Raw genomic sequence first — 23,772 nt, forward strand, 5'->3', positions numbered from 1 at the left:
TAATAATAGAATTACCATATCAACTCATATAATTCTAACATATAAAAAATACTCCCATGTCCTTTTTCTCATTTTCTTCTTTAGAATCCAATGAATAGTCTGTACAGTACCTACTGTAAAAGAGGAATTAGTGTCCGAGAGCTAGATATTAGAGTCAGGCCTAATTCTGAAATAATTCTTTCTGCTATACCCTGTTGTTGCTCAAAAATATACAAGAAATAAGAAATAAGACCATCTAACTTGCTTTATTAATAAATGAAGTAAGGTCCGTTGTGGAGCATGCCTGTAATCCCAGCTACTTCCCAGCTTGGTTGAGGTAGGAGGATTACAAGTGAGGCCAGCCTCAGCAACTTGGTGAGACCCTGTCTCAAAATGGAAAAAAAAAAGGGCTGGGGATGTAGATCAGTGGAGAGTGGTCCTGGGTTCCATCTCTAGTAACCCTCTCCCCACACCCAAGTAAACCAGTACGCACAGCACCATTTTCACCTCTATGATCTTATCAGAGTTGCACCTTGAAAGTGGTTCAGGCAAGTAAAGATAAGCAGAGAGAAGGGTAGTGCAGTGCTCTGAGTGAGCAACACACCCCACCCACCCAGGTGCATTACCTGTGATCAGTGGGGCTGCCTGCTTGGGGATCCATTGACTCTGTGCAGTTAGCACTGACATTGGCAATGAATTAATGTTGGCAAGAGAATTAATTGGAATTTCAAAACTTGTTTTATTTACTAGTCAATATGAATGTAGTTTTTAACTAGCTTTTAAAAAATAGCTTTGCTATTTAATCATTTGTAGAGGCTAGAAATCTCTTGTCTTTTAGGGAATAGATCAATGGAAGTATTCTATAAACTCCTTCTGTCTGGATTATTCCCAGGATGTATTCATGTTTCTAGCCCAACTTGTGAAAGGAGAAGGAACCAACCTTTGAAACAGTCCTTAATTTTATCTCTTTTAAAGGAAATAAAAAGGAGTCTTAGGAACATGTTTTTGTATTGGGATGATGTAATCTAACACTTATTAAAAAAATCAAGAAACGTGTATTGGGGACTTTATTGTGTAGAGTTAGTTTTGCAGTGCCATGACCTTAATGAAATATTACTGTTTTAGGAAAAAATGATTTGGGATTATAACTAATAAAGATGGTATATGATTTAAGCAAATTTAGTGAGCTCCTTTCATTGAATTTGCTCTTTATTCAGACAGTGTATTTTTGGAAACCCACTGTGCACTCAGATAAGCATCCCTCTCCTGGTAAACCTACCACCCTTTCCTAGTAAATCCACCACCTCCTGATTTCATGTCATGAGGGATTTCCTATCTAGAACATTGCATAGTATATTCACATTTAGTGAAAGGTGTACAAAAGACATCATGGGATCAGAATAAGGATGGCTTCTGCTTCTCTGACACAAGTTTCCTTCCAAAGACTTCTTCAACCCAGTTACTCTCCTGCAAAAACACAATATCTTTTCCTTTTTTCCTAAGGAATGTAGACAATGGCATCTTCCCCTGTATTTCCTGTTAAGCAGGGCAACTGAAAGCCTTCAGCATTTATGAATGAAACCTAAGCTGTTTTGAGGAACAGGGACATTTTAGACATTTAAGGATACTTCAGCCTGAACTGGGAGTGAGCCTGAACTGGGGATTTATTACAATATAGCAGCACGGCATTTTCGTATCACTTGAGGGCAGCAAGGAGACCTGGTCCTTATTTTCAAAAGTTCAAATTAGGGCCTCAGTAATAAAGCAACAGCTGGTGCCTTTCTTGTCATTCTGCTCAGCTGAGGTTTTCCTAAGTCTTGTGTTTCTATGTTTGTTAGTTTCCTAGCCCCAGCTGGAAAGGAGAGAAGGCGAGAGAATCATTAAGAGGGCCTAGGGAAGCTGGTCCTAGAATAGGGGGAACTATAATGTAAATAAGGAATGCCAGGGCAAACAGCTTGCAGTGAGCGCTGCCTTGGTCTATAATAAAGTTCCACCTACTTTCAACCTGGATTCGTTCCTCCTGCTTGGACCTCCTGAGTTGCTATGATTACAATCACAGGCCCAGGTGCCCTCTTGACCTCCTATTGACAAACCAAACTTCACAAGGAAAACAGCACAGTTTCTCAACTCTCCAATCAGGAGACATGCATTTCTCATCCCCTCTGTGTCCCTTCTGTCCATTAGTTAACATAACAAGCGCCCATTCTGTAGTGGGAAGGGGAATGAGGGCAGGATGACTAGGGCTGCTTGTCACCCATGTGTATCCTTCTTGCAAGGGGTGGGAGGGAACCTCTGCTAGAACATGAAGAGATGGGACAGGAAGAGCTTGGCAGAATGAGGAGAAGCCTGGCTGCTCAGTGGAAGGGGATCTGTTCTGGGCTGTTTATTTCACCAGAGAGAAATCCCAAAGTTTATGTTCAAAGCACAAAATAAAACAATAACTTTCTTCCTAGAACTCTGGATCTCAGAGTTGAGGAAAGCTAGAGGCCTTTGCTCATATGAATGTGCTTGGAGCTCCCCCCTTTACTCCGGTGTTCTCTTTACTATATAAAATTGAGATAAAAATATCTATACCATAAAATGAGCCATCTTATTATTTGTTTGCGTGTTTTCTGTCGCTGGGGATTGAACCAGTCCTCTACCACTTGGCAACATCCTGGCCCTTTGCATTTTTATTTTGAAACAGGGTCTTGCTAAATTGCCCAGGCTAGCCTTGAACTTGTGATGCCCCTGCCACCGTCTCCCAGGTAACCTGGATTTCAGGCATGTGCCATGCCCAGTCGTCGCCATGTGCCTGGGAATGAGAGGGGGTTGGGTTTGATACATTTGACCAAAATAACATCCTCAGTTCAGACTTCCACAGACAATGGAAAGATGACCTTGACTTCACAATGACTCAGTGGTGGAATCTGTTTGGGGAACAATTAGATTTAATCCTGGAGGGTCAGATTGGCCTATGACTGAGCTGGTGGCATGACTGGGAGACAGTACATCACAAAGCTGCCTTCCATGTCTAAGAGGGCCACAGGTGGGATAAAACAGGCAGGGTTTTTTTCTCCAAGGGGACACTTTGTAAACAAAGCTGGGACAATCATCATACTTCCCTGAAGGGCAGATGATCTTCCATGTGGATGCTTTGGATGGGGAGTGTTTGCATGGAAAGGAGGAAGGCCACTGATTCTGGCTCTGCCACTTACTAGCAATTAACTTGTCCGAGCCTGTTTCCTCAGCTAAGACACAGGAACAACTGGCTACCTGCTAGGATCATTGTAGGGGATCAACAGGACAAAATGCTGCACCCCCCAGGTTCCTTTCAGGAAAAAGAACATATTCTCAGTGGCTGGAGGCTCTGTTGGTAGATAGCCTTCAGGTGTGGCCTCAGCTTCAGAGCTGCCCTCCTGGCTATGAGTGTCTAGTTTCTCCAAATTTCCGTGTTTTTGGTGATGTGGACAGTTTTGAGGCCTGCACAGGTGTTCCTCCCCATGCATTTTTCTGATGTTTTCTTCATGATTAGGTTAGGGTATTGGGTTTTGGCAGGGAGACACAGGGGGAAGTGGCAATGTCACAACACACTAAGGGTCCATGTGTTCAACTTCACTTACGACTATTGACTTGACCTGGATCCCTTGACTGAGGTAGTGTTTCAGCCTCTTCCTGTAAATGTACTCCACACTATATCCCTTGGTAATGAGGATTTATGTTCCCCTTCCTCAAGGATGGAATATCTACAGGAGATATTTGGAATTCTTCTGTCAAGGAGGTTTGTCTCCTCTGCTCCATTTATTTATGTCTATTTCCATAATTTATTGACTTAATTCATTCATTTAATCATATATTTATATCAGTAAGGACTCAGGGATATATATTTTACACTTGGGACTATAACACACTGTTTAATTGTTTTATGGTTTCTGATGCAGGGGATTCCCCTCAGGGCCAGGATCATGCTAGGCAGTTGCTCTGTCACTGAGTGACATTCCCAGCTCCCTCATCCCTTTTCTGTGACAGTCTTCTGTCTGACTTTAGATTTTTTTCTGTGAGGACCCCAGACCTGAAGTGTGGAGCTTTAGCTCCTCACTCTCCTGTGACACTGGGTCCTTCTGTGAGCAGGACTCTGGACTCTGGGACACAAGTAAAGAATGTTATGGGGAAGGTATAAAGAACCCAAAGGTGAAGTCCAAGGGCCAGGCCATGATCCAGAGGCTGATGTTCCCTCTGGACAAACAGGAAATATCTGATGGGCTGATGATCACAGTGCACTATGGAACTGTCACCAAATTATGTAAAGACTCCATTAAAGACATGATAACATGTTTACAAGGAACATTATTCTGGGAGAAACTACTTGATAAAGAAACAATGAAAAAATGAGAGGAAAAAGAGGGCAGATGCAATGTCAATCTTCTGCAGATATTACAATAGATTTTACAAAGAGCCCTTCCAAGAAGAATTTTAATTCTGTAAGAAAATTTAAATTATGCTAGACTGTAGCAACCTTTTCTGGGAGTTGTTTGTTCCATACGCTTAAAAAAAAATGACCAGCGAAACTCTTACTTTGGGCTGGCCACGCAGTAAATGAAGTCTCTTTTGAAAAGCACAAGCGATGTTTAGTGATAAACATTTGAATTTCACGGTGTAGCAGTGGCAAGAACAATCGCGTGCGTGGCTGTTGACGGACTGAAGCTATGAAGTTATGAGTGTGGCTCAGGTCCCGCAGGGAGGTCCCTGTGGGTTGGAAACAGGCCTCCTGAGAAGGAGCACAGGCGACAGGAGCACCGCGCTGGCCAGGTGACCCAGGGCGTCTCTGGCACTCCCCGCGGGCCTCGCCCTGGAGGCGGAGCTCCCGGAGTCGCGCGGGGCCGCAGCGCAGCCCTCTCTCTCCCGGAGGCGGGGCGGCCCGGAAATGCAGTGGGGCGCAGGCCCTGCCAGTCGGTGTCCTCGCCGCCGCCATGGAGCAGCAGCGCGCCGGCGCACGCCTGCGGGTGATTCTGGGGCACCTCGGCGGCTCCTCGGCCCGGGCTGTGGTATCCTTCAGGCCTAGCGGGGCTCGGGCCAGATGGGGCACAGCAGCTTGGCCTTGGAATTGGCCCTGGGCCCGAGTGGTCGCAGGACGGTCACTTCCCTAGCCCTTCGCCGTTCTCCGCGCTGCTATCCCTGCCAAGGTTCCATCTCAAAACAGGTTCCAGGGAGCGGGGTGGAGGCTGGGTCTCCAGGCGCTGTTGGCCCCACGTCCCCAAAAGCCTCTTTCCGGGCCATCGGGCGCGTGACTGCCCTGGTTTCGGTGGCTGCAATCGCGTCGCTCCACCTTCTGGTCCTCTTTATGGCCTGCGGCTTCTCGCTTGGTGAAGAGTAAGGGGAGGATTGGGGTCCCAAAGGAGTCCTTGCCATAGTCACAGCATTGTCCTGTTCTGCACGCGGTGTGCACGACCTCCGCGAATGCCCGGAGACCAAGAAATGCCCGAGGACAGTCACTGTGCACAGGAGCCCAGAGCTGCCCAGAAGGGACCTAGGGGACAGGCCACTAGAATTCTCTCAGGAGGGAGTGCCAATCCTCTGAAGGGCTGAAGAGGTGGGAGCTGGACGTATGGCACTGCTCTGGGCCACCCCTGGAGGTGGAACTCTTGCTCAACCTGTTCTTGGACTGCTTTCCTTCCCAGGAGAGCTCTGTGCACTGTGGCGGCCTCTGGGACTTGGGGACCATGCCAGAGTCCCGCAGTGGTCTCTGGGACAAGGACTTAGAATTGTGAGCCCGAGGCCTCCTTGAGTCTGCAGAAGCGAATCCCAGAGGATCGTGTGTGTCAGCTCGTAGGGGAGGAGCAGACCCAGAAATGTTACTGTGAACAGGACCCGCGAATGGAAGCGCTTTCTTGAGCTGCTTTGCCTGCTCAGGTTAAGCCTTCTCATTCAGGGCGTGCTTTTGGAAGCTCTGTAGGAAACTGCCTGGAGGTTTTCCTAGGTCAGTAGGCTCTCTTCTGCTTTATGTTAACACCCTGACTTGTGTCCTAAGAGTGATTCTAACAGCTGTTTCTTGGACACTCACTGTTGCTCTTCCCACTGGGTTTCCCAGCAGCAGTGTGGGAGAACATTGCAAGTTTAAAGTTTGTGCATAGAATGATAACGAGACCCCAGGTGAGGATGTCACCTGATTTTACAGATGAGAAACAGAGACTAGGAGAAATTAAAAATTTGAACCAGTCATTTAACTAAACCAGTTAATTTCATTGCAGGACTGCATTTTTACATTAAATTAATTTCAGCTTAAATAGCCAGGGGTGGCTGATGGCTATGTTTGTCATAGTGTGGTCCTTGGACGGGTGGCATCAAATTAATTTCAGCTTAAATAGCCAGGGGTGGCTGATGGCTATGTTTGTCATAGTGTGGTCCTTGGACGGGTGGCATCAGCATCCCCTAGGACGTTGTCAGAAGATCTTGTGAGGAATGCACTTCTGCTCTGCAGGTGTAGCTCAGTGGTAGAGGGCTTGCCTAGTACTCTAGGGCCCTGAGTTTCAACCCAAGAGGATGGGGAATGCAAAATCTATGACTCAACTCAGACTGCAGAATCAGAATCTAGGGATGGGGCCGTAAGGTCTCTTTTATCTATGTACTTGTGATGCAGGCTAAATATTGGGAGTCACTGATACATTGGGACTGGTTATATTTAGGAGTAGAATTGAGGTTTCTTGGTCCAGTCTCTGAATGCTTTATTTTCCCTCCCTGCCATTCTGGGGACGGAACCCAAGGTGTGGTACATGCTAGGCAAGTGCTCTACCACTGAGCTACATTTCTAGCCTTCTCAATATTTTTTAAAATTGAATTTTGTGACATTGCTTGTTTTGATTATAATAGTGCTGAACTTAGGGATTAGTTTTTTCATGGACATTTTCTATATCAGCACTTGTGAAAATGGCTTTCTGTAATGATGCCTGGACTATTCACTACGGTAGCCTAGACACATGTGGCAATTGAGCCATTGAAATAGGAACAGTGCAGTTAAGGGACTGCATTTTGATATTGAATTAATCTCAGCTTATATAGCCAGAGGTGGCTGGTGGCTATAATCTTGGACAACATGGGCCAAGATTTGCAGTGAATTTCTTTTCATCTTAGAATTCTGGGAGTTTTGTGGAAGTTTTTTTTTTTTTTTTCCAGCATACATTGTTTCTCAAAATGGTAGATTTTGGAGTTAGGATTCATCATTTTTCAAGTATAAAATGTCATGTGTGTTTTTTTTTTTTTTAAGAAAAAAGTAGAAAGGGGAAAATAAAAACATATAACTCATCTACTAGTTACAACTTTTTATCGTTTTCCACTCATTTGCATATGTATTACATAAGCAGGAATAAAACATGATTTTTTGTAACTATTTCTCTCATCTAACTTTAGATCATAAACATGTCTACATCATTAAAAATCTCTCCAAGAACAATAAGAAGAAAGAAACCATGGTGCAGGAATAGTGGAGAGGAGATCTTGGAGACCTGAGCGTCTTTGCAATGACAATTTGCTGAGAGAAGCTGACCCAGGGTGTTAACCCCTCTGCCTCTGAGAGAGCAGACAGGAGCTCATAATTCTGACTCTTGGCTTGCACCCTTCCTGGACTATGACACTGTCACCACATTCCATAGAGTCGTCACTTAAGAAATGATAATGTGTATGAGAAGTGACACTCTGAAAGGAACTCTTTTAGCTAAAGAAACATGAGAAAACAATAGAAACAAGCAGAGGCTGTGTCAATAATCTGTAGTTTGGAAAAGAGACCTTAGAAAAAGAATGTTTAGTCCTTACACATATTTAAAGTTAGACTACACTGTGAAGCTTGTGTTATTCTTGGAATCATTACTTATTTTATAGACTCTACCCTTCCCCCCACCCCAAGACCAGTTAAACTTTCTAGTATTTTAGAGTGAGGTCCAACTTAGTTAAATGCCTTTTGTGAATACTTCCTGTTCTCTCCTTACTTCTAGAGCTGAACTTCGGATTTGTTCTCATTCAGTGTTTTCCTAGAAGGCGGTCTCACATGGATTAAGACAGGCTGAAGCTGTGGAGTAGAGTGTGAGTCCTGTCCTGGCTCAGCCATTCCCCTCTGGATGACCTTGACCATCACTGAGGTCTCCAGGCCCAGGTTTCCTGGTGCAACAGCAGGAATGACAGTAAAGCCCCTGATCTTCCTGCCACCTCCCCAGATTATTGTGATCATGAAACAAAGTGATATAAATGAAAGGACCTAAAGCAGCAAGCGTGCGTACCTGTCAGGCTGATGTGGGAGACCTGAGCATCTGGTGTCTGTTTAGGGAACTCCTGTCCTGTGAGAACTACCCCAGCGCAGGTGGTTGTTTCTAGACAAGGTTGACCCCCATATTTTACACTGTTTGCCTTAATTCACATCCTAGGTAGCTCAGCCTACTTCAGGGCCTATTGCCCCTGCCAGTTTCCACCCTCAGCAATTCCAGTAAGTAGATGTAATTTTAATGGTAATGCTATTATGTATATTAATGCTTTTCCATTGGTAACTTGGATGTGATGTCTAATATAATATGTTGCTTGATTAAAATTTGATATGTACATTCTCTATTTCCAGAATTTGTTCTTATTAGTAGAATTGTGGATACTTTTGATGATCTTGACTTTAATTTTCTATATTTTTTCTAAAATTCAGAAAGAAGAAAATAGCAGAAAATTAATAATCTGAGTTTTGAAAATGCAACCACAAGTTCTCACAGTTAAATTAGCTTATAGTTTGGTTAAACTGAAATATTAGATAATTTTTTGGTTTACATACTTACATCTTCTCTTTTTTTCTTCTCCTTCTTCCTCTTCTTCTCATTCTTTTTCTTTCTTCTCTTTATTTATTTTTGGACTCCAGGGCTCAGGCACTGTACCTGCCTCAGCTTCCTGAGTAGCTGGAATTAAAGATGTGTTTACTGCCATGTCTGGCAAGTGTATTATCTTTTTTTTTTTTTTTTTCATACTATGGATTAAACCCATGGTGACTTAGTACCGAGCTGCATCCTGAGTCCTTTCTACTTTTTATTTTCAGACAGGGTCTGGACATGGTGCTTAGTGTCTCCCTTAATGGCTGTGACTGGCTTAGAACTTGTCATCCTCCTCCCTCAGTCTCCTGAATCTTTGGAATTACAATCCTGCACTGCTGTGCCTGTCCAGGATTATTATCTTAAATCACTTTTAAGGGGAAGACCTTGACCTTCATAAATATCGTTATAGCCAAATTTCGATCTTAAGAGATGGGTGATTTGCGTTTGCTTGTTTGTTCTACTCTGATTTTGGTGTTTGTTACATTGATTACTTCTGAGAATGTATTGATTAAATTGAAAATATAAAATTCATTGAATTAATTTGAAAACAGAAAATCATATACATGCACTGTAGAAAAAATTCAAAATCAGAGAACTAGAATTTAAAAAATCATCCATATTTCATTGTTCAAAGACAATCCCTGTTTGGCAAAAATTTTTTTGTTGTATTTCTCAGCAGTTTCCTTTTCACAAAAAAGTATTGTGTTTACATTATTATAATTGCATCTTGTTATAATGTGTGTCATCCACATTCTTGTGTCCTTTACTTTTAATGCCTGAGTCATGTTCCATCGAGTGGATATAATGTCATTAGTTAATTTTTCTTCAATTAATGTACATTTTGTGACCATTTTTAATGTTTTGGATCTGGTTTTCAAACTTTTAAAGGCCCTGAAATTGAATAGGTTCAAAGTATTGTTTTAAAGAGTATGAACATTTTGGGGGTTCTTGTTACATAATGTTAGGTTGTAATTTGAGATTTGGACTAATTTGGTGCCTTTTTCTCCTGTAGATATACTTTGGATAATGATGTGTTAAGCCTGGAACAGAGAAAATTTTATGAAGAAAATGGATTTCTTGTTATTAAAAATCTAGTGTCTGACGCTGATATTCAACGCTTTAGGTACAGTAATACTCTTGGTTATTTTACAAAAACCATGTGTTACGGCAGTTGTTGAAGGGAAATGGATGGAACAGGAGGACATCATGTGAAGTGCAGCAAGGCAGACTCAGAGTCAAGGGTTGTTTTCTGTCATATGTGGCAACTGGAGAGAAGCAAGGGGAAAAGAGGTCTCATGACAATAGAAGGGAGATCCATGGAGCACAGGAAAGGGGCTGATGGGATGGAGGAGGGTAGGAAGGGGAGGTGCTGGGAAATGAAATTGACCAAATGAGGCTCTCTGCAGGTATGACTGTATCACAATGAATCCCAACGTTATGTATAATTGCAATTTGTCCTTAAAAACGTATAAATATGTATTATACATATGCAATGGGAACACAAGTTAGATTAGCCTCTGCATGTTCAGATGTTTTTGAGTGACGTGGTTTGTGGGGAAGTGTTTAGGAGCCTGGGCCCTGGAGGCAGACTGTCTGACCCTCATCTCAGCTCCACTGCTTATTATGATGTGTCCCTCCATCAACTGAGTTTTCCCTACCTGTGTGTACTCCTCTGTAAATGGGCACAGTGATAGGACTGATCTAGTAGTATGTTTGGGATAAAATAAGGTAAAATCTATGGAGAGCACCAAGATCGGGGCCTGGCTTCAGGTGGTTGCTACAGGAGTGTTTGCTATTAGAGGACAAGCATCACTTACCAGAAAATTCAATATCCAAATCATTGAACACCAAGATGATGTCCCAAGGGGAAAATTCCACACATGGCTCATGTGATGGTCATGGTCACAACACAGACACACTAACAATATTGAATAAAATTACCTTCAAATTATGTGTAAAAGGTATACAGGAGACATAAATTAATTTTGTGATGAGCCTTAGTGTCATCTTCAGGCTATTCCATTTTTATTTTTGTTAGTAAGATTATTATTATTTTCAGTGCTTGGATTTGAACCCAGGGAAGCTTTAACACAAAGTTCCATCCCCACCCTTTGTATATTTTATTTCAAGACACAGTCTTGCTAAATTGCATAGCCTGGCCTCAAACTTACATTCCGGAAGCCTCACCTCCTGAGTCTCTGGGATTCTAGTCATGTGCCACCATAACCAGCTCATTATGTATATGTCAATATTCCAAAATCCAAAAAGACTTGTGATCTGAAATATTTCTAGTTCTAGGTATTTCAGATAAGACATACTCAGCCTCTATTATTGCAATATAATCAGAAAAGTATTTCCCTACTGGTGTGTTAAGCAAAGCAATATTTTCATCCTGGCAGTGGATTATAGCTAGGAGGCCAGGACTTCTGAGTTGGCCATCCTCTTCTCCCTCCCTCAATTAGGACTGAGCGCTGACTTAGTCAAGAGAATGTTCTTCTGAATTTGTAAATCTTTGCACAGGTGAGGACCAACCAGGGGCTTGGAGCAGAGGTCATGACATTGTTTATAAACTTAATTTTCTAGGGTTGAATTTGAAAAGATCTGCAGAGGAGAGTCAAAACCAGAAGGACTAATGGTAATGAGAGATGTGACCATTGCAAAATCAGAATACATTCCAAGTGAGAAAACAATCTCAAAGGTCCAAGATTTCCAGGAAGACGAGGAGCTCTTTAGATTCTGCACTCTGCCCGAGGTTAGAGACTGCTCTTTGTTTTCTCCCTCACAGCCAGCCTGCAGGTCTGTCTGCCCAAGACCTGATGGTTGTACTGGAGCTATCCCTTCCTATCCACGGTGCTAGAGTGGTGGTTCTCAGCTGGGGGTGATTTTGCCCCCAGTGGATATTGGCTCAAGACTTCCTGGTGGTGGTACTGGCATCGTGGTGCACTCACTAGTGACTCCAAGTGGGTAGGGACCAAGGATGCAGGTAATGGGGCAGAGATCCTTTGATGCACAGAGGAGCTCTTTCCCCAAGAACTATCTACCCAAGATACCAATAGCACCAAGATTGAGAAATGCTTCTGTGGAGTATGCAAATTATCTTTTTCTAAGAAAGAGAGGAATTCTGTGTTAAAGAGGAAGTGCCCTCCAAGACTCAATATCAACAGGGGTGAAATCATGAGGCTGCATTTGTAAACCTATCTACTTTTCTATTTGTTTCATAAATGCGTTCAGTTGGATGAATTTGCTTTTAAATATAAAATAGTTTTTATTTAATTTTATTTATTTGTGATACTGGATTGAACTCTGGATTGAACTACTTCATTACTAGACTACACTCCCAACCCTTTATATTCATTGTTTTGAGAAAGGGTCATGCTGTGGTTGTGGTTGGCCTTGAACTTAGGATTTTCCTGCCTCAGCCTCCAGATCCGATGGATAACAGGCATGTGTCAATAGGCTTGACTTAAATTAATTTTATTAAAAATTGTTCTTTTTTAAGAGAAACAAGCTGTCACTATTTGCGGATGACATGATTCTATATTTAGAGGATCCAAGAACCTCCTCCAGAAAACTTCTAGACCTCATCAATGAATTCAGCAAAATAGCAGGCTATAAAATCAACACGCATAAATCTAAAGCATTTTTATATGTAACTGATGAAACCGTTGAAAGGGAAATGAGGAAAACAACTCCATTTGCAATAGCCTCAAAAAAAATGAAATACTTGGGAATCAATTTAAACAAAGAGGTAAAAGATCTCTACAATTAAAACTACAAAACATTGAAGAAAGAAATTGAGGAAGACCTTAGAAGAAGGAAAGATCTCCCATGTTCTTGGATAGGCAGAATTAATATTGTCAAAATGGCTATACTACCAAAAGTGCTATACAGATTCAATGCAATTTCAATTAAAATCCCAATGATGAACCTTACAGAAATAGAGCAAGCAATCATGAAATTCATCTGGAAGAATAAGAAACTCAGAATAGCTAAAGAAATCCTTAGCAAGAAGAATGAAACAGGGGGTATTGCAATACCAGAACTTCAACTATACTACAAAACAATAGTAACAAAAACAGCATGGTATTGGCACCAACATATACAGATAGATCAATGGTACAGAATAGAGGACACGGACACAAACCCAAATAAATACAATTTTCTCATACTAGACAAAGGTGCCAAAAATATGCAATGGAGAAAAGATAGCCTCTTCAACAAATGGTGCTGGGAAAACTGGAAATCCATATGCAACAGAATGAAACTAAACCCCTATCTCTCACCCTGCACAAAACTCAACTCACAATGAATCAAGGACCTTGAAATCAGACCAGAGACCCTGAATCTTATAGAAGAAAAAGTAGGTCCAAATCTTCAACATGTTGGCTTAGGATCAGACTTCCTTAACAGGACTCCCATAGCACAAGAAATAAAAGCAAGAATCAACAACTGGGATAGATTCAAACTAAAATGCTTTCTCTCAGCAAAGGAAACTATCAGCAGTGCGAAGAGAGAACCTACAGAGTGGGAGAATATCTTTGCCACTCATACTTCAGATAGAGCACTAATTTCCAGAATATATAAAGAACTCAAAAACTTTACACCAAGAATACAAATAACTCAATCAACAAATGGGCTAAGGATATGAACAGACGCTTCACAGAAGAAGATTCACAAGCAATCAACAAACATGAAAAAATGTTCACCATGTTTAGTAATAAGAGAAATGCAAATCAGAACTACCCTAAGATTCCATCTCACCCCAATTAGAATGGCGATTATCAAGAATACAAGCAACAATAGGTGTTGGAGAGGATGTGGGGAAAAAGGTACATTCATACATTGCTGGTGGGGTTGCAAATTAGTGCAGCCACTCTGGAAAGCAATGTGGAGAATCCTCAGAAAACTTGGAATGGACCCACCATTTGACCCTGCTATCCCACTCCTCGGCCTATACCCAAAGGACTTAAAATCAGCATACTACAGAGATACAGCCATATCAATGTTCATAGCTGCTCAGTTCACAATAGCCAGACTGTGGAACCAACCTAGATGTCCTTCAATTGATGAATGGATAAAGAAACTGTGTTATATATATATATATATATATATATATATATATATATATATATATATATGTACACAATGGAATATTACTCAGCTATAAAGAATAATAAAATTATGGCATTTGCAGGCAAATGGATGAAATTGGAGAATATCATGTTAAGTGAGATAAGCCAATCTCAAAAATCCAAAAGATGAATGATCTCACTGATAATGGATGATGACACATAAAGGGGGGTTGGAGGGGGCAAGAATGGAGGAAGGAGGGACTGTATAGAGGGAAAAGAGGAGTTGGGGGGGAGAAAAAAATAACAGAATGAATCAAACCTCATTACCATATGTGAATGTATGATTACGCAAATGGTATGCTGTTACTCCATGTACAAACAGAAACAATACGTATCCCATTTGTTTACAATAAAAATAAATTTTAAAAAATTGTTCTTTTTTTAAGGGTATTTCTTATATCTAAAAACACCCAAGCAGTACAGAAGGGCACAACATGAGAAGCAGCCCCTCTCTACTGAAGCTCCACTTGCTGTGAGCTCTTTGTGTGTTTTGTGGAATTAGTTCCTGCATCCTCAAGTGTGTTTGTACACTCCCATGTTTTAGCACTATGGTCTCCTAACCACTTGTTTAGAATAGTTTTGAAAGAGACTTCCATATAGTACTTATGGAAAATTGTAACCAGATGCTGTCAAAGTGTTTGACTTCTGAAGGCAGACTGCACAGGTAAGTCCCCAGGAATGTGCAGTCCAGCACCCTGGACAGAAGGCCCAGGGAAAATGGCCCTCCACCATCAGTGCTTCCCACCTCCAGTGTGTGATGGGAATGGAAGTCTTCAAGCGATCACAGATAGAACTTGAAGACAGAGCCATCTCATGGTGGATGAAGCACTACCATCCACGATGTTCAGATTTCCTACTTTTCTTTCTTCTGAAGGGCCTAACTCCATGGGATCAGGGCCCTGCTTTTCTTGTTCACTCTTGGTCCACCTCTGGTCATTACTGTGCTTGCTTCATGAACCTCAGGGAAGAGTTGTTGAGAGAATGGCCACCCTCATTGGAATGCACTCCAAGCTTGCTCGAAAAAGTACTGTTTAATTTGTAGCATTGGAAATTTAGAATGATTTTCAACTCTGAGGTACGCATGCTTGGCCGGATTAGGAAATACCAATTGGTGTTTTTACTGTTGCCATTTTGGTTCTCGTGTAGATACTTTATGCCTCTTCCTATACTTCTGATTTCCCATGAGGATTTTTTTCTTCTGCCTTTTCTCAGGTTCTGAAGTATGTGGAGTGCTTCACTGGACCCAATATTATGGCCATGCACACAATGCTGATAAACAAACCTCCAGATACTGGTAAAGTGCTTTTATTAAAGAGAGGCAAGAAAAATACAGATTGTTGAATTAAAATAGGTAGAGTAGTTGTTCTAGCCCTAGCCATGTGTGTAACTGTCAAATTTTGGGTGAGTGAATGTGAGTGCTTTTGTTTAAGTCTTAAAATAGCTCATGTTTTATCAACTTTGGAGTATAATAGTATTTCAGATACGTTATTGCTAAATTTTCAGATGACTGGCTCTCTGAAATGGCAGTTTAAGAAATGTGTCTGTTCTTTTTTTTTTTTTTAATTTTATTTTATTCATTTATTTATATGTGATGCTGAGAATCGAACCCAGGGCCTGGCACATGCTAGGCAAGCACTCTGCCACTGAGCCACAACCCCAGCCCTGTGTGTTCTTGTATCATAATCCTTCTAATGAACATCTCTGATCTTCACCAGCCATTCTTAGCCAGGATCACATGGATGCTGCTTTCTTGATCTGAAGACATCATTATTACTACCAGGATGAAAGCAGTTACTACAAGTCACATCAAGTCCTTGTGGTGCCTTCTGATTGCCGAAACCTAGATTCTAAGTCCTAACATAGACACTAATTCTGAAGGAGATACCAGGTGTCTGCATTTTAATACCCATGCCCAGAGATTCTACTGGTGATGATTTTCAGAAAACATGGAGAGATTTGTCTATAATGGTAGCAGAAATCAGCCATGAGAGAGCTTTATTCTTTTCCACTTTTAGTTCCTTTTGACAGCTGGGAGAAGTTTATGTGATAGGTCCTAACCTCAGGATCACTAAATGTCTACTTCCATGGATAGCCTTCCTGGTGAGGAGAGTTGGTTTGGGAACCAAGTTCCAAGATCAAACTGGGGAAAATGTCCCTGTGGGCAGTGATTCTGACTGGACACTGATTGCACATAGGACACCTATTGCTCCATGAAGTAAGCCACCTTAGGGAGCTACTTTTGGCATCAGTCATTTAGAAGGGACCTCAAATTTGACTCTATAACATTCTCTTTAATTTAATTCTTCAGCTTTTTTTTTTTTTTTTAATTCTTACTGCATGCTAGCTGTGTGCCAAATTCAGAGTGACAAAGCAATAAAGCACAACAGAGATGATAAGGTATGTGCACCTCCCTAGACAAGAGAGCAAACACCCAGCAATCAGAAACTCAGAAGGAAGTATAGATTCCGAGCCCCATGTTGATTGCTATATCAGCCTGGTGCTGATCTCTTGGGACTGATTTTGCAGTGTTTCATGTGGTTGCTTTTACAGGCACAGGTTGGTGCTTTCTTTATTCAGGCAAAGAATAAGAACTGTGAGGCTGGAGCCCCTTTTGACAGCAGGCTCATTTCAGGCAAGAAGACTTCCCGGCACCCCCTGCACCAGGATCTGCACTATTTCCCCTTCAGGCCCAGCAATCTCATTGTTTGTGCTTGGACTGCCATGGAACACATTGACCGGAACAACGGCTGTCTGGTTGTGCTCCCAGGCACCCACAAAGGTCCCCTGAAGCCCCATGACTACCCCCAGTGGGAGGTAGGTCTGTCTTAAACCACTGAGTCTGGATCAGAATCTCTTTCACTGTTCTTATTACACATCAGGTACAAAAAGCTTAGAAATGAGAGTGCTTTCCTTTCTCAGCAATCATTGTCCTGAAAGTTGCAGTTAGGATCAGGAGGAGTTCAAGGACATCGGATAAAGTGTTCATTATCTTTGTTCTTTCAACATGTGCTTGAAAGTCATCCAGTGTGGAGACTTGGGCAGGAGGGGCATAGGATCTGCGATGGTGAGGCCTAATAATGGCTGAGGTCAGACATAAACCCTTCAACCCCAAAGTGTGTGTGAAGTGCCTCTGATTGAAGGCTCTCAAGGTAGAGCAGAGCGTGGGAGGGATTGTCTCCTTGCACCTGTGAAGACCAGCAGAGGCTCAGGTGTGGGAGGTGGTGATTGAGCCAAACCTTGAAGGACAAGGTAGAATTATCTGTCACAGAAAAATTCCATTGGAAGCATGAGGGTCAAGGGAAGGGTGAACCTGGCTAAGGATCAGGAAAGATGGGAGGCACTCACAGATCAGATAGGCTGGGAGCTGAGGCACATTTTGGTGAATAGAAGGGAAGGAGAGCCTGAAAAGGTAGGTTAGGACCTGATTGAAAAAAGAAACTTTAACACCAGGAAGTTATATGGAGAGAATGGGTTCCTTTTTTTTTTTTTAAGGAAGTTGGAAGAGTTTTTATTTCTAATGAAAGTGTCACACAGTAGTACATATTTTCAGTGTATAATTTGATCATTTTGACACACACACATACACACCTGGTACCACAACAAGAGAATCTTTTCCACCTCCTGTCCCAGGCAACCACTCAGTTGCTTTCTGTTCCTATAGATTAGTTTGCATATTATAAAATGTCGTATAAGCATAATCTTGTGACATACACTGTTTTTTTTTATTGCCTGCTTTTGCTCAGCATATTTACTTTGAGGTTCAACAAAGCTGACACTTGTCTCAATAGCTCGTTCCTTTCCACTGCTGAGTAGTATTCTGTTGCATGACTGTGTCAGGGTTTGTTTGTGCATTCAAATGTAGATGCTGGGGAGCTATTAAGGTGCCTCTGCACCCATGAATAACAAGGTCAAATCCATTCTTCATGAACATGATCTCAGGTCAGGGACACAATTCACTGGAGGTTTAGGTGTCCAGAGGCAGAGAAACGAGAGAGGAGATTCTCAGCATTTTCTGTGCAAGACCAGAAGATCCTGAAATCCCTGGTGATGGTCAGAATGGAAAGAGCGGCCGTGGTCAGCAAGGAGACTGAGTCATCTTCTGCAGGAAATGAAGGATGTGGCTTCAAGGGCTTCTCTCTCAGAGTTCTTGCACTCCTGATTGTGTTCAGTGGAAATATTTGTGTCTGAATCCTGATAGAAAAGTGGAAATTGTGAAATTCATCACTAAAGTTGAGGGACAGGCAAGCATCAGAAGGAGGCTCTGGCTGACTGGGCAGAAGGGAATGGTGTCCAGGGCTTGGGGAGCAGACTGGTCTCTGAGATGCTGTTCAGATTCACAGCAGTGGCAGTGGAAGGTGTGCTTAGCTTAGTTGGGGTCAATATCCACCTTGGTCAGAAAGAAGGACACTGGGCCAAGGTCACAACATTGTGCAGTAGGACAATGGTCATTCCCCAGAAGGTGCTCTTAGCATGAGGAATGGGACACTTCTGCCCACATGCATACTGGCTCATCAGCTGTAGTTGCTTCTCACTTTAGTTTCTTTAATAAACATATAATCCATTTCCTAGAGTAATGGCTACATTTGGAAATAGTTATCAATAGGCACAGTGTTTAAACTTACTATTCTCTTTTTACTCTGAGTAAGACCTAAGTCCTTTGAGCTCAAAAAAATTGAGTCTTTTCACCATTCTGTTTTGGAAGAATAATTAGTCTCTGCAAGACACCCCCAGTAATACAAGAATGATATGAACAAAGTTCTAGATGAGGAGAATGTCAGGCTGGGACAAGGATGTTAAGATTCAGGTTAGAAATGCCTAAGAGAAAGTTGTTCACCTGCATTCAAAATAAGAGTAAATGCTGATCTAGATTGATTATAATTCAATGAGGGAAGGTAGACAAAGTTCAACGTTTTCTCATTTGATCAAAAATAAAATTATTATTAACTTGTGAATTTAATTTGTTGCAGTGCTAGGGTTCAAATCCAGGGACCTACCTGTGCATGGTAGGCATGCCTTGTGTCATTGAGCGATATCCTTAGCTGTTTGCAAAAATTTAATTTGAGACAGGGTCTGGCTAAGTTTATTTAAGCTCCCTGACCTTGTGATGCCCGGCCTCAGCCTCCCAAGTAGCTGGGATCACAGGTGTGCACCACTGTACCCACAGCAGGTGACTTTCAAAAGCCAGACATATGACAGACTTTTGCATTTTTTTTTTTTAATTTAAGAAACTAATTTGATATTTCTCTTTTGGAAGAAGTCAGAGGACCCTTGCTGTCCCTGTCAAGTCATAGACAGAGTTGTCTATGCTTCCTCCACTGTAGACTTTGCCCATCTTATGTGTTCCAGGGTGGAGTTAACTCCATGTTCCATGGGATCCAGGACTATGACCAAGACCATGCCCGACTGCACCTCGTGATGGAGAAGGGAGACACTGTTTTCTTTCACCCTTTGCTCATCCATGGATCTGGTCAGAACCACACTCAAGGATTCCGGAAGGTATGCATCTGTTCTGATCCAGTATTTAAAGATGAATGGGTTTGAAACAGAAAATCATAGGTATGTTAACATGTAAAATAGTTATGACTTTTCAAATACTGTACTTTTTTCCAGTTTATTTACCATAATTATATTTGCTTTCCTGTGCATTGTGTGTGTGTGTGTGTGTGTGTGTCTGTGTACTCAGTCAGAAGCCAGATGCCTTTAGGAGCATCTGGAGTTTAGGTCCTAAATATGTTATTTGTGAGTCTTGGTCATTTGTGGAATTGCTTCAGGGCAGTACCTGCTTTCTGAGGCAAAAACAATGGCTGAAATACTCAATCACATTTGGAATTTATATTGCTCAAGGTAACTAGAACTAGAAGAAAATTTATAATATCATTTTTAGTGGGAAAATAGTATTGATCCTAAACAAAGGTCCTGAATTGGCTACTCAGAAATGAGATTTAGCAGGCAGCCATGTTTTCCCCCTTCCAGCCTCAGTGTTTTAAATTAAATAATTTTGTCACTTACGTTTAAAAATTAACAGAATTCCTCACAATGTGAGATTTCTCACTTCTCTTAAATTCTGCAGATCTCATAGTATTGTGAGCTTACTTTTCCCCATGGTAACATGGTTGTCCATACTACTGAGGCTCCTTTAGGGTTCAGTGAGGCTTCCAAGTTTGCCCTATGGTTCCCACTGATCCCTGTTTAACCCCAAGTATAGGGTTGCAGACTTCAGTCATTTATATTTGCACCAGGTTTACCAGGGCCTGGCATAGGCTGAGGCAAGTTGGGGGCAAAATTTGCCTGAGGACAACATTGAAGGGGCTACCAAAATCTCAGCCCTCAAGTTAAATGCTGTTTTACTAAATCAAAATTAATACAGAAAATCTATGCTGTGTACAATGCCAAAAATTAAAGGAAGTGCCTGTCCTAGCATAACTCTCAGGCTCTGTAAGTATCGAGTGCAGGCACAAAGGTGTAAATAGTGATTTAATCTGTAATATATTATACAATTTTTCCATATTTTTCATTGATTTTAATGTTTGGAAGAATATTTACCATTATTTCCTAACAATATGGATGTAGAAGTGCACATATTTCTTTTTGACTTGGATCTTGATGTGGCTGCTTGTCACTGGGCCTGCCCCAAAAATCTGCACTCTAGAAGTTTAAAATTTGAAGCAAAGTAGGAAGTTTTTATAAAAATTGCCATTGTTATATTCACCAGTCCCAAATTTGACTGGGTAACTAATGTTTATGACTAAGAAGATGAACCACAGGGGGATCCATTCCCTTATAGGACTGGGAGATACACACTCACTGGGAAGACTTGAAGGCTTAAAAAACGTGAAGATGTGTTACTTAGGTGATTATGTCTCCTATCCTATGTATACCTTAAAAAAAATAAACCTCATAGCTGGGTAACAAAACCTTTTGTAATTTCTTAATCAACCTTTACTTGGGGGGCAGGATGGAGAGGCTGACCTACAAAGAAGCAGATTTCGGATGCCATGGACAGGCCCGGCAGTTTAGGTCAAATCCTGGGTGGAAGAATGGACTCCCTACAAGGAGAACTCCTAGCTTGGTGGTTGGCATTATGGGATGCTTTTCTCCATTTTCAATTGTTCACCCTGCACAGGCAATTTCCTGCCATTTCGCCAGTGCCGATTGCCACTACATCGATGTGAAGGGCACCAGTCAAGAAAACATTGAGAAAGAAATTGTCGGAATAGCAGATAAAGTCTACAGAACTGATAGTGGCTTGGACTTGAAGGTACACTTGCATGAAGTAACCAAGTAAAGATGTCTCAAGTTTCTTTTCTTCACATGCTTAATCAATCCCTAATTTAATTTGAAATGAAGGATATGGGGAATTCTGAATGCATAGGAGCAAACATAAAGTTTTGGGACTTCAATCAGGCCTTCTTTTTTGGTAAAGAATATTTTCATCAGGAAATCCTTTAAGACTCCAGAGAGCAATTCTGGAGCCAGTGCTGCTATTGGTAAATTTGCAACTGGAGTTTTATGAGAGGCATAATGTACATGGAGCAGAGATAAAGGATCACTAATGCTTATGGATACAGGGCATTAGACAAGGTTTCATGAGCTTTCCTAATTGATACATATCATTTGTAAAGTATTTGTTTTTAAGTAGTGGACATTTAATGCCGCTGATGAACAATAGACAAATAATCAACCAAGGCAACAAAATAAACATCTTCACTTTATAGAAAACACTTCAAACTCTTTTAACCTCTAACCAAGAAGCTATTCCTATTTTATTTTATTTGTATGAAATGGTGATAGTACAAGCATGTCCCTTCCCACAAGAGACTGAGTTCATCCAGGATGCTGTAGGGCACAGCAAACCAGTGGGATGCCACAGTGCCACTGGGAACCTTCGGAACAGCTTTCCAGGGTGGAGGATCTTGCTTCTCCCTTAGAACCTACTAATGTGTCCCTTTTCTGAAAAGGCTCAATGATTGGGGGTTCAACCAGCTGAAATGCTGGAAACACATTCAGAATATTATAACACTATTTGCAAAAAACTGCATCAGTACTGAACATGGACAGATATTTTTTTCTGACCACTATTCCCTATGTAATACAGCCTAGCAACTACCTAGTGCTCTATTATACCAGGTGCTATGAGTAATCTCGAGGTGATTTGAAGTATATGGGAGGATGTTCAGAGGTTATCTTATTGAAGAGACTTGAGCATCCATGGACTTTGGTATCTGAGGGGTCCTGGACTGTACATTACATTTGAAGTTTGTGAAGGTTGTCCTGGATGAACAGCACCTGTATTTTTTAAGTTAACTTCATAAGTTAGAGTTTATCAGATACAATTAGAATAGCAATAGAATAATAGAATAATACCAACCAATATAATTCTAATGTATAAAAACTTCCATGTTCCATTTCTGATTTTCTTCACCAGAACACAATGAATAGTCTGTAATGCAACCTGATGTCAAGGAGAAACTAAGAGTCCCAAAGACTGACCTAAGTAACAGAGCTAGATTTCAGGCCTAATTCTGAAATCATTCTTTCCACCATACCTTGCTGTTTGCTCAAAATAAATAAGAAATAAGACAGTTTCAATTACTTTATTAATAATGAAGCAGGGTGCATTTTGGCACATGCCTGTAATCCCAGCTACTTCCCAGTTTGGTTGAGGCAGGAGGATTATAAGTGAGGCTAGCCTCAGCAACTTAGTGAGACCCTGTCTCAAAATGAAAAGTAAAAGTCTGGGGATATAGATCAGTGGAGAGTGGTACTATGTTCCATCTCCAGTAACCCCTCCAAACACCCAAGTAAACCAGTACCAATGGCACCATTTTCACTACTATGATCTCATCAGAGTTGTACCCTCAAAGTGGTTCAGGCAAGTAAAGTAACAATAAGCAGAAAGAAGGGTAGTGCAGTGCTCTGACTGAGCATCACACCCCACCCACCCTGCTGCATTACTTGTGATCAGTGAGGCTGCCGGCTTGGGGATCCATTGACTCCCTGCAGTTAGCAATATTTTAATTGTTGGCAAGAGAGCTAATTGGAGTTTTAAACTTATTTTATTTACTAATCAATATAGTGATAATAGCATTCTTTTTTCCATTTGTAGAGGCTATAAATATCTTGTCTTGTGGGAATAGGCCAATGGAAGTATTCCATACACTCATTCTGTTGGTATTATTTCCAGGATATTTCGATGTTTCGAGCCCGACTTGTGAAAGGAGAAAGAACCAACCTTTGAAACAACCCTTAATTATAACTCTATTTAAAGGAAATCAAAAGAAAGAAGGAGTTTAAGGATAATGTATTCATATTGGGATGATGTAATCTTTTCTATCATTTGGCACAAAATCAAGAAACATGTATTAGGAACTTCATTCTGTAGAGTTAATTTTGCAGTGTTGTGATGTTACTTTAGTAGAAGTAAAAACAATAAATGAAATATAACACTTTTCAGATAAACTGGTTTGGGATTATAACTAATAAACATGGTATATGATTTAAGTTTGTTCAATCAGTTCCTTTCATTGAATTAGCTCTTTATCCAGACAGAAATGAATTCTTTGAAATTCAGTGTGCATTTATTTAGATAAGCATCCCTCTCCTAGAAGCCCTCAATTCTCCGTTTCATGTTATGAGTGATTTCCAATCTAGAACCATGCATAGTAAATTCACATTTGGTGAATGGTGTTCAAAGGACATGTGATTAAAATAAGATGGGTCTTCATTCTTTGACACAAGCTTCCTTCCAAGACTTCTTCAACCAAGATACCCTCCTTCAGAAAGAGAACATCTTTTCCAAAATTTTCCTTTGTTTCTGAGGAATGTAGACAAGGACACCTCTCCCGTAT

General features: G+C 41.3%; 1 protein-coding gene across 1 annotated transcript; it reads left to right on the forward strand.

Annotated features, from left to right (window-relative positions):
- Window positions 1–4,857: 4,857 nt before the first annotated feature.
- LOC306642000 (phytanoyl-CoA dioxygenase, peroxisomal) lies at window positions 4,858–23,425 on the forward strand. Its single transcript, XM_079107317.1, has 9 exons — window positions 4,858–5,003; window positions 8,370–8,428; window positions 9,805–9,915; window positions 11,376–11,544; window positions 15,137–15,218; window positions 16,557–16,738; window positions 19,271–19,420; window positions 21,048–21,182; window positions 23,109–23,425. Exons 1-9 carry the CDS (start codon window positions 4,929–4,931, stop codon window positions 23,160–23,162), a joined length of 1,017 nt encoding a protein of 338 aa, XP_078963443.1. The 5' UTR covers window positions 4,858–4,928; the 3' UTR covers window positions 23,163–23,425.
- The last annotated feature ends 347 nt before the right edge of the window (window positions 23,426–23,772 follow it).

The sequence above is a fragment of the Sciurus vulgaris genome (assembly GCF_902686455.1).
Source record: "Sciurus vulgaris genome assembly, chromosome: 12".
In the NCBI taxonomy this organism is placed as follows: Eukaryota; Metazoa; Chordata; class Mammalia; order Rodentia; family Sciuridae; genus Sciurus; species Sciurus vulgaris.